At 41.8% G+C, this 11,282-nt stretch overlaps 1 protein-coding gene across 1 annotated transcript; it reads right to left on the bottom strand.

Annotated features, from left to right (window-relative positions):
* Positions 1-1,076: 1,076 nt before the first annotated feature.
* LOC120045854 (homeobox protein prophet of Pit-1-like) lies at positions 1,077-2,987 on the bottom strand. The gene is made up of 4 exons (XM_038990787.1): positions 2,975-2,987; positions 2,599-2,715; positions 1,635-1,858; positions 1,077-1,421 (listed from the first exon to the last, which is right to left on the bottom strand). The coding sequence occupies exons 1-4, from the start codon at positions 2,985-2,987 to the stop codon at positions 1,077-1,079; spliced, it is 699 nt and encodes a 232-aa protein (XP_038846715.1).
* Positions 2,988-11,282: the final 8,295 nt, after the last annotated feature.

Raw genomic sequence — 11,282 nt, 5'->3', positions numbered from 1 at the left:
GTCTGATCACAGAAACACGCTATGAACAGTGTTGCTTACAGTTGGAACAAAACGGAAGACAGTGTTTCGAAACAGGAAGTAATACCTCGGCTAGTGCTATAAGTATGCTCATTCTTGTTTTCAAAACACTTTCTCCCATTTGTTCGTACAGAACGCGACCCAGGTAACATAAAAGCCACGCACAATACAGGCCTGGTTCTGGTCAAACACAGGCAATAACAAATTAGTACTTTTTCTGCTGATCACTACATGCATCCCTAACGTGGTCTGTTACCCGCCTACCTGAACGCTCAACTCCACTTACAGTTTACAGCAGGGCTGATACTTGAGATTAGCAGAATCTGAATGTAATACCGGAGCTGTGTTGTACTGCGCATTGTGATTTCTTCGTCACTGGATTCACTTGACTTGCAGCACTGTGAGATCTCTGGGCGATGCCATTACTCAAGGGATAACTTAATTTGACAGATGTGCTTTAAGTAGAATGCATGGTTGTGTTGCTCTAAATGTTAGCTGCCTATTGAAGTGACAGTGTTATGCGTAGGTACACCACACTTGATTTTTTTTTTCTCCTCATGAGATGCATTGCTTTTCAAACAGTTACAGATCATTAGAAGGTTACCAGGTCTTGTGTTCTAAGGCCCAGATCTATATTGAACCCATGTATAACATTTCCAATACTGAAAAAGTATTTGTTACAAAAGAGTTCTATTTTCGTCATTCGGTGTTGGTTGTTCAGTGAATTCAGTTTATTTGAATAGAAATGTGTAATTGAAGACTATAAAATGTTAAAAGATTAGTAGACAGATGCAACTGTGTTGTCTGTGTAATATGCTTTTAATAAACACGTATGGAAGTATTCTCTGATGTAGTTTTATGTTGAGTATGTTTCAAAGTGGCATTCACACTGGCCTTTTGGAGTATGTTAGTGCAGTTCACTCTGAGGTATAGGTTATGTTTGAATGGGATCTTAAGCACTTATAAATTTGTTAGATATTGTACTAATTTGAATTTAATAACATATCAAACAAATTGCAGAAAAACAAATGTTATATTTTTTCTTTCAGGAAGTAACATCATACACAGGTGTTGCTGGGTGGGGCTCCAATGTTCCGTAGCGGGCTGTACCACTCCTCATGCTGGCGGGGGGGTTGTGGCTGTAGTGGGACTGTAGGATAGTGACACTGGCTGGTTGAGCCTTGTGTGGTGGGAGTGGGAGTAACCACCTGGGGCAGCATAGATGGGAACCAGGGGATATGGTGAGCCAGGGAGTGAGGGTAGTACTGACAGGTCATCCCTGTGGACTGAACACACATGCTGCCCAACAGTGCACCGTGCCCTGTCATTATGCCCATTGGCAAGACCTTTTGAGACGCACGCTCCTGCCTGCGGTATTTGGCACGCCAATTTTGGAACCATACCTGTCAAATACAATAAGAAATAAGTCTTAAGTAGGTTGAATTTGAGATTTGACCATTTTATAGGATAATTGATAATAAGTATGTCTTTTGTCAATTAAAACCTTTTGTAAATTAACTGTTTGAGTTAGTAATTGCAAGTATTATCAACCCCCCCCCCCCACAGGATAAAAAACGAATACGTGTGGACTGATAAATAGGCCTAGGCCCAATTACCTGTATGCGTGCTTCATTGAGTTTGGTGAGCCGTGCTAGTTCCTCACGGCAGTAGATGTCGGGGTAGTGGTTCTGTCCAAACACCATCTCCAGCTGGTCCAGCTGCTTGTGACTGAAGGTGGTGCGATAGCGCCTGCGCGCTGGGGATGGGTAGGCTCTCCCACGCCTGCTGAGGCCTAGGGCCATACTGTCAAATGGGACTTTTCTGACTGGGCTGCCCACATCTGTAGTCGGGATGAGGATGGGTTGAATGTGTGAGGACTTTGAATGGATGCTGCAAAGGCATTCCGTCTGACGTGAATTAAACTGTAAATTCTGGCTGAGTTTCTTTATTATACTCTCTAGTTCAGGTTTCATGATGTAGGCTGGAGAGGCCTATAGGCCTACTTGTGTTTCACTTTCACTTATAGGAAGTCGTCAAAATTTGTAAGGACACATTTCACTGAGGACTGTTCTTCAAAAAAGAGGGATTACATGACCTTATCTTTCCCATCAACCTCGGGCAACCTAATAGCCACAAGGCTTTGCTGACCAAATTCAATCTCGTGAGAAAGAGATACCAGAGATGTGGGGATTTGACCAAGATTAAGTTAACGAAAGTTAACAGTGACTAATTAGTCAAATTGGTTGACATAGTTGACTGGCTGTTCACGTTACACTGGATGGTGAACAGACAGAATTAACAGGGAACTGGCCAAAATAGTATTTTATTTGTAACATTTTTGTTGGTATTCTTTCTCAATCGTTTTCATGAAAGTCCAGAAATATAATGGAATTTAATATAAAGTACCTACATTTTTATTAACCAATACTACAGTATCAATTCATACTATTAAAATGTAATTCAGGCAGATATTAATGAAAGGCTTACGACAATGTATAGTGTGTTATTAATATTATAATATCATCATACAACTTTGACTGATATAATACAATTTTGACAGCAAATTTCTTTGAGACTGACCTGTGCTAGAGCTGACAGAGGTAATATCAGAATACACCTCTGCACACTCCTGCTTACTCCAGACACCATCCGCGGGTGACTTTCCCAGGGCCTTCTTCACCGGTGTGGTCTGTGATGCTACAGTCAGGAGCGCTTGGCATACATTGAGCTAGCTACCCATCTTTCCGGTTACGTAAGGTAACAGAAGGGCTACAGAATTTACTCAACACAGATGGAAAGTGGCTAAATGCTCACTGAATCACAAGAATTCAAGCATTAAGCTCGTCTATGGAATTGAAGCCATTGAAAACTGTTCATGGAAAATGTCTATCCTGTATCTTAATTTATCATTTATCATTGCAATTGTGCCTATGCCCACTAAGAGGTGACAACCTACAGCGTCTGTCCATGAGAGTGTGCAGGGGAGACTGTGCTCCTTACAGAGTAGTCCCTCCACAGCACACTCATGTCCTCTTTCGTCTTGATTTACAGTTTGTTTTAATCGCTATACTATTTTCACAAGTATGTGGTGAATTTTCAAAACTCTTAGTACAAAACTACAAACTCTTAACACTTGTAACACTCTTACATTTAAAACCATTCATTGTGCATTCATTTTGTTTGTAGACATCTTTCGTCACACGACCGTTGATCCAAAATATACTGTGAAATATAATGAGAACATTGATTTAATCACCAAAATTCAACATAATGATATCTTTTCAATTTAGTCATTTTAACAACCAGTTAATCTATTAGCAAAAAATGTAAGATACATGTTTCAATATTGCGCTTTGAATGTAGTATGCTACAGTACTGTATATTACAGTACATTACACTGTTTTCAGATCAGGCAATACACTTGCATTACCCATTAAAATTGACTGAACAACACATTTCCATAATTTGTATCCCATGTGTGATCAGAGGTGTGATCGTTGAAGACATCTTTCACAATGTAATCAAATGAAAGAAATGAAAGAAACAATGTATAGTAGGCTCTAGATTGCATAATGCCTGTCTTGAGCATTTGGCCATAGGTTCTCATCGAAATCACAGTATACAGTGGGGCAAAAAAGTATTTAGTCAGCCACCAATTGTGCAAGTTCTCCCACTTAAAAAGATGAGAGAGGCCTGTAATTTTCATCATAGGTACACTTCAACTATGACAGACAAAATTAGAAAAAAAATCCAGAAAATCACATTGTAGGATTTTTTATGAATTTATTTGCAAATTATGGTGGAAAATAAGTATTTGGTCAATAACAAAAGTTTATCTCAATACTTTGTTATATACCCTTTGTTGGCAATGACAGAGGTCAAACGTTTTCTGTAAGTCTTCACAAGGTTTTCACACACTGTTGCTGGTATTTTGGCCCATTCCTCCATGCAGATCTCCTCTAGAGCAGTGATGTTTTGGGGCTGTTGCTGGGCAACACGGACTTTCAACTCCCTCCAAAGATTTTCTATGGGGTTGAGATCTGGAGACTGGCTAGGCCACTCCAGGACCTTGAAATGCTTCTTACGAAGCCACTCCTTCGTTGCTCGGGCGGTGTGTTTGGGATCATTGTCATGCTGAAAGACCCAGCCACGTTTCATCTTCAATGCCCTTGCTGATGGAAGGAGGTTTTCACTCAAAATCTCACGATACATGGCCCCATTCATTCTTTCCTTTACACGGATCAGTCGTCCTGGTCCCTTTGCAGAAAAACAGCCTCAAAGCATGATGTTTCCACCCCCATGCTTCACAGTAGGTATGGTGTTCTTTGGATGCATTCTTTGTCCTCCAAACACGACGAGTTTAGTTTTTACCAAAGAGTTATATTTTGGTTTCATCTGACCATATGACATTCTCCCAATCTTCTTCTGGATCATCCAAATGCTCTCTAGCAAACTTCAGACGGGCCTGGACATGTACTGGCTTAAGCAGGGGGACACGTCTAGCACTGCAGGATTTAAGAGGCTCCTCTGTCCTCCACTCGTTACCTGTATTAATGGCACCTGTTTGAACTTGTTATCAGTATAAAAGACACCTGTCCACAACCTCAAACAGTCACACTCCAAACTCCACTATGGCCAAGACCAAAGAGCTGTCAAAGGACACCAGAAACAAAATTGTAGACCTGCACCAGGCTGGGGAGACTGAATCTGCAATAGGTAAGCAGCTTGGTTTGAAAAAATCAACTGTGGGAGCAATTATTAGGAAATGGAAGACATACAAGACCACTGATAATCTCCCTCGATCTGGGGCTCCACGCAAGATCTCACCCTGTGGGGTCAAAATGATCACAAGAACGGTGAGCAAAAATCCCAGAACCACACGGGGGGACCTAGTGAATGACCTGCAGAGAGCTGGGACCAAAGTAACAAAGCCTACCATCAGTAACACACTACGCCGCCAGGGACTCAAATCCTGCAGTGCTAGACGTGTCCCCCTGCTCAAGCCAGCGCATGTCCAGGCCCGTCTGAAGTTTGCCAATGACCATCTGGATGATCCAGAGGAGGGATGGGAGAAGGTCATGTGGTCTGATGACAAAAATAGAGCTTTTTGGTCTAAACTCCACTCGCCGTGTTTGGAGGAAGAAGAAGGATGAGTACAACCCAAGAACACCATCCCAACCGTGAAGCATGGAGGTGGAAACATCATTCTTTGGGGATGCTTTTCTGCAAAGGGGACAGGACGACTGCACCGTATTGAGGGGAGGATGGATGGGGCCATGTATCGCGAGATCTTGGCCAACAACCTCCTTCCCTCAGTAAGAGCATTGAAGATGGGTCATGGCTGGGTCTTCCAACATGACAACGACCCGAAACACACAGCCAGGGCAACTAAGGAGTGGCCTAGCCAGTCTCCAGACCTGAACCCAATAGACAGTCTTTGGAGGGAGCTGAAAGTCCGTATTGCCCAGCGACAGCCCCGAAACCTGAAGGATCTGGAGAAGGTCTGTATGGAGGGGTGGGCCAAAATCCCTGCTGCAGTGTGTGCAAACCTGGTCAAGAACTACAGGAAACGTATGATCTCTGTAATTGCAAACAAAGGTTTCTGTACCAAATATTAAGTTCTGCTTTTCTGATGTATCAAATACTTATGTCATGCAATAAAATGCAAATGAATTACTTAAAAATCATACAATGTGATTTTCTGGATTTTTGTTTTAGATTCCGTCTCTCACAGTTGAAGTGTACCTATGATAAAAATTACAGACCTCTACATGCTTTGTAAGTAGGAAAACCTGCAAAATCGGCAGTGTATCCAATACTTGTTCTCCCCACTGTATAGCGATCTGTCATAAACAAAAGCCTTTGCCAGTATCCATAAATTTAATTGTGTAATGAAGCATATGTGTAACTGTATGAAGCGAAGGTCTTAAGCCATGGTTTTACAAGAAGGGTTGAGGATTGTACAACCCAGAATGAAGGGTTTGAAATTATAAAGTGTCTGGTTTTATGTGTTGATGTCTCTTATGTTAATAGAAGTATAACCTTCATTTAAGATTAAATCTGAGTGTCCCTGTGTAGGATTTCCATGACACTACCAAGAAATGTATTGGTGAGTTATATTAATTATGCATTGAACTGCATCTATATATTCTGCCAACAATGCCTTAGTGTATGTCATAGAACGTTGAGTCAAGTGGAACCTATTTTTAAAACCTCTTATAAAGTTGGTTTTTGGGATGTTATATTTTTGACTGATTTATGATTGTCTGTTTGTTTCATATCTGCAAAGTAGTTAAAATGCTGTCAATTCCACTTTAAACTTTAGGTCACCAGTTGCTTTGTGTGCTAAACCTGAAAGGAGTTTTGCAATGGGAAGTAATTTCTGTACATTTTGATTGGGAAATGCTTCATGGTTGTGTTTGTATTCTTATGATTGGGATCTACTGGCTTATTTTGTTTATGGACTGTTAATCCTTGAACATCATGCTGTGTGTGACTGATGTCTTTCCATCGGCCCTCTGCAGTGTAGTGTTGCCTGGAGAAGTGGGTATACTCTAATTCTGCCAAAAAGTTCCCAAACGGACTGCCCAGTGAAGGAAAGGCACCCTGTGTGAAAAATCTTATGCTTTCCTGTTTCTTTGAGTTTTCCTATAGATTTTACAGATTTTCACTCTCAAAATCACTTTTTTTTAAATACAAAAATGTGATCGCTTAAGTCCACAACAATTCTTAAACCACATCAATCTGATTGGGTCAGAGCCTGGTTCCCCAGTGGGTGGGCTAATGTCCACCCAGGCCCATCCATGTCTACGCCCCTGATGCAAACAGCACATGATGACAATTGGGCATCACAAATAGCCTACTAACCAACACTTAGAACTAAACTTTTTCAACACCGGGTTTGCATACCCATTGTTGCCTTAGTTAGCATTTACTGGTAGATATCATAAATTGAAACGTCTTTCCTACCATACCGATGTCATTCTTCTGTGAGCTGCTCCATGCCAAAACCAGTTGAGAGCTGCACACTCTTGCTGACTGCAGATTATATTCTGCAGAAACTAGCCCCTGTGTGTGGCGCGCATGTGAATATATATGTCACGTGCTTTGCGATTGTGTAGGCTACTTTGTGCATGATTTCTCTATTGTACTAAATAATTGATAAATCGTATACCTCCACTACACTACTTTAATACGAATCAGAAGGGAGTAAGAAGTGAGTATACGCAATGCCCACTGAAAAATAATCAAATCAAATTTCAAATCAAATGTATTTATATAGCCCTTCTTACATCAGCTGATATCTCAAGTGCTGTACAGAAACCCAGCCTAAAACCGAAAACAGCAAGCAATGCAGGTGTAGAAGCACGGTGGCTAGGAAGAACTCCCTAGAAAGGCCAAAACCTAGGAAGAAACCTAGAGAGGAACCAGGCTATGAGCTGTGCCGGGTGGAGATTATAACAGAACATGGCCAAGATGTTCAAATGTTCATAAATGACCAGCATGGTCAAATAATAATAATCACAGTAGTTGTCGAGGGTGCAGCAAGTCAGCCCCTCCGGAGTAAATGTCAGTTGGCTTTTCATAGTCAATCATTAAGAGTATCTCTACCGCTCCTGCGGTCTCTAGAGAGTTGAAAACAGCAGGTCTGGGACAGGTAGCACGTCCGGTGAACAGGTCAGGGTTCCATAGCCGCAGGCAGAACAGTTGAAACTGGAGCAGCAGCACGGCCAGGTGGACTGGGGACAGCAAGGAGTCATCATGCCAGGTAGTCCTGGGGCATGGTCCTAGGGCTCAGGTCCTCTGAGAGAGAGAAAGAAAGAGAGAAAGAGAGAATTAGAGAGAGCATACTTAAATTCACACAGGACACCGGATAAGACAGAAGTACTCCAGATATAACAAACTGACCCTAGCCCCCCGACACATAAACTACTGCAGCATAAATACTGGAGGCTGAGACAGGAGGGGTCAGGAGACACTGTGGCCCCATCCGATGATACCCCCGGACAGGGCCAAACATGAAGGATATAACCCCACCCACTTTGCCAAAGCACAGCCCCCACACCACTAGAGGGATATCTTCAACCACCAACTTACCATTTTGAGACAAGGCTGAGTATAGCCCACAAAGATCTCCGCCACGGCACAACCCAAGGGGGGGCGCCAACCCAGACAGGCAGATTACGTCAGTGACTCAACCCACTCAAGTGACGCACCCCTCCTAGGGACGGCATGAAAGAGCACCAGTAAGCCAGTTACTCAGCCCCTGTAATAGGGTTAGAGGCAGAGAGTCCCAGTGGAGAGAGGGGAACCGGCCAGGCAGAGACAGCAAGGGCGGTTCGTTGCTCCAGAGCCTTTCCGTTCACCTTCACACTCCTGGGCCAGACTACACTCAATCATATGACCCACTGAAGAGATGAGTCTTCAGTAAAGACTTAAAAGTTGAGACCGAGTCTGCGTCTCTCACATGGATAGGCAGACCATTCCATAAAAATGGAGACCTATAGGAGAAAGCCATGCCTCCAGCTGTTTGCTTAGAAATTCTAGGGACAATTAGGAGGCCTGCGTCTTGTGACCGTAGCGTACGTGTAGGTATGTACGGCAGGACCAAATCGGAAAGATAGGTAGGAGCAAGCCCATGTAATGCTTTGTAGGTTAGCAGTAAAACCTTGAAATCAGCCTTAACAGGAAGCCAGTGTAGGGAGGCTAGCACTGGAGTAATATGATCAAATTTTTTGGTTCTAGTCAGGATTCTAGCAGCCGTATTTAGCACTAACTGAAGTTTATTTAGTGCTTTATCCGGGTAGCCGGAAAGTAGAGCATTGCAGTAGTCTAACCTAGAAGTAACAAAAGCATGGATTAATTTTTCTGCATCATTTTTGGACAGAAAGTTTCTGATTTTTGCAATGTTACGTAGATGGAAAAAAGCTTTCCTTGAAACAGTCTTGATATGTTCGTCAAAAGAGAGATCAGGGTCCAGAGTAACGCCGAGGTCCTTCACAGTTTTATTTGAGACGACTTTACAACCATCAAGATTAATTGTCAGATTCAATAGAAGATCTCTTTGTTTCTTGGGACCTAGAACAAGCATCTCTGTTTTAAAAAGTAGAAAGTTTGCAGCCATCCACTTCCTTATGTCTGAAACACAGGCTTCTAGCGAGGGCAATTTTGGGGCTTCACCATGTTTCATTGAAATGTACAGCTGTGTGTCATCCGCATAGCAGTGAAAGTTAACATTATGTTTTCGAATGACATCCCCAAGAGGTAAAATATATAGTGAAAACAATAGTGGTCCTAAAACGTGGGTATAAGTGGGTATATGGTTTATACCTGCGTATACCCTCCACTGACCTTTTGTGTTTTACAAAAAGTGCACTCTCCTACATGAGTGCGCTGGTATTACGGTTGCTGTCCTTTCAGAAACATGAACCTGTCACACATTGAAGGTTCACAGCTGCGGAAACATGTCTATAATAGATTAGCCTGTTAAGATATTCATGTTTCAAGAAAGAAATGTATATATTTTCCCTGGCGAAGCGGTTTTATGCGCTGACTGAATGGAAGCTGATAATTATGAGTTTTTTACTCAGCTGGTCTCCTGAAGAAATGACAGGTCCTCATTGTACGAGATCGAGTACAAATATATCCCACATCCAGTCAAGACACTCAGTATGTGGTCTCAAGACAGTACTCGAGACCGGTCGTCTCGAGTACTACAACATTGGCTACCAGACAATGAAAGAAAGTTGAAAACCAACAGAACATGAGAGAAATAGGCTACTGGTTTCAATGGCATTTGGAAGTCTTTATAAAAAAAATGCCTTTTTGCCAAGGCTACTTTGAAGCAAGGTAAAACATGCTCTCATAATATGTAGTAAAACTATCAGGTTTCAAACAATTAAGTAGCTACACTGAACAAAAATATACAGGCAACTTGTAAAGTGTTAGTCCCATGTTTCATGAGCTGAAATAAAATATCCCAGAAATGTTCCATAAAGCTTTTTCTCTCAAATTGTGTGCACATTTGTTTTACATCCCTGTTAGTGAGCATTTCTCCTTTGCCAAGATAATCCATCCATCATGATTAAACAGCATTATCATTACACAGGTGCACCTTGTGCTGGGGAAAATAAAAGGCCACTCTAAAATGTGTAGTTTCGTCACACAAACAGTGCCACAGATGTCTCAAGTTGAGGGATTGTGCAATTGGCATGCTGACTGCAGGAATGCCTGGTCACACCAGATACTGACTGGTTTTCTGATCCTTTTTCTAAAAGGTATCTGTGACACATACAGATACATATCTGTATTCCCAGTCATGTGAAATCCATAGATTAGGGCCTAATTAATTGATTTCAAGTTAACTAAAATCTTTAAAATTGTTGCATGTTGCGTTTATATTTTTGGTTCAGTGTATGTTTCCAAATGCATACTGCCTCCAGCTCATTGCAAAGTGTTGTGTGACGGGCTGATGAAGCCTGCCTTTCGTTGCCTATACATTTGAATAGCGAATGGGAAGTGTGCTTAAATTACCAGTTAATAAATAAATCTAGTAGCTCTTTTTCATCTTTAATCAAAAACGATTTTTAACAGACGATTGTATTTAGAATTGTTACACAATGACTGGGCTTATAAAAACACTGTCTGACAGATTTTCCTGCTCAAAGGCTGGATATGTATGATGTTCAGTTGTGATTAATAAGATACATAACGAATATACACACCTATGCAAATGAACCCATAGACGGATTAGCATGACCGGTCAAATGTATTTACATCAACTGGTATTTCCATCAATGAATAGGGTAAAAAGCATTTTTACGCAATGGGATTTTTCTTCTCCCGGACATTTGGCCAATGTCAATTTTATTTATGGGCTTTTCTATTTTTTTTAATGGCTAAAAGGCTATCCGAACGCTTTCCGGCCTGCTGTCAGTCCATCCATCCATCTTTCTATATACCATTAAGAATAGTACAGCGGCAGTGGATGGAAAGTTTCTCTGTATTGGCATGATGACTGGGAGTCCTTCACCTAACCAGGCTGGGTGATGTAGAGTCCTCGGAGACAAACACGCCAAAGCGCTGCTGGATCTATCTGGACTCCTACAGCTAGAGAAGGACTCCGTGGATAAACTAAACACGCTGTAGGTAACATAAAAGAGGGGGAATTAGAGAAAGGAGAGGGGAGAGACTGGTGGAGATTGTTATTTTAAATACAGTATGTTATCCCCAGTTTGGGCATGGTTTTTAATCACGTTCCGGCA

The sequence above is a fragment of the Salvelinus namaycush genome, chromosome 4 (genome assembly GCF_016432855.1).
Source record: "Salvelinus namaycush isolate Seneca chromosome 4, SaNama_1.0, whole genome shotgun sequence".
In the NCBI taxonomy this organism is placed as follows: domain Eukaryota; kingdom Metazoa; phylum Chordata; class Actinopteri; order Salmoniformes; family Salmonidae; genus Salvelinus; species Salvelinus namaycush.
The sequence above is the reverse complement of the archived record's forward strand: the minus strand, read 5'-3'. Positions and strand labels throughout refer to the sequence as shown.

Bases quoted from the DNA above. Each gene is read 5' to 3' on its own strand.
- LOC120045854 (XM_038990787.1), bottom strand. The intron at 1,859-2,598 runs GTCAGTCTCAAA...TCCCGACTACAG, and splicing joins CTCTGTCAGCTCTAGCACAG to ATGTGGGCAGCCCAGTCAGA. The intron at 1,422-1,634 runs GTAATTGGGCCT...TGTATTTGACAG, and splicing joins TCAATGAAGCACGCATACAG to GTATGGTTCCAAAATTGGCG.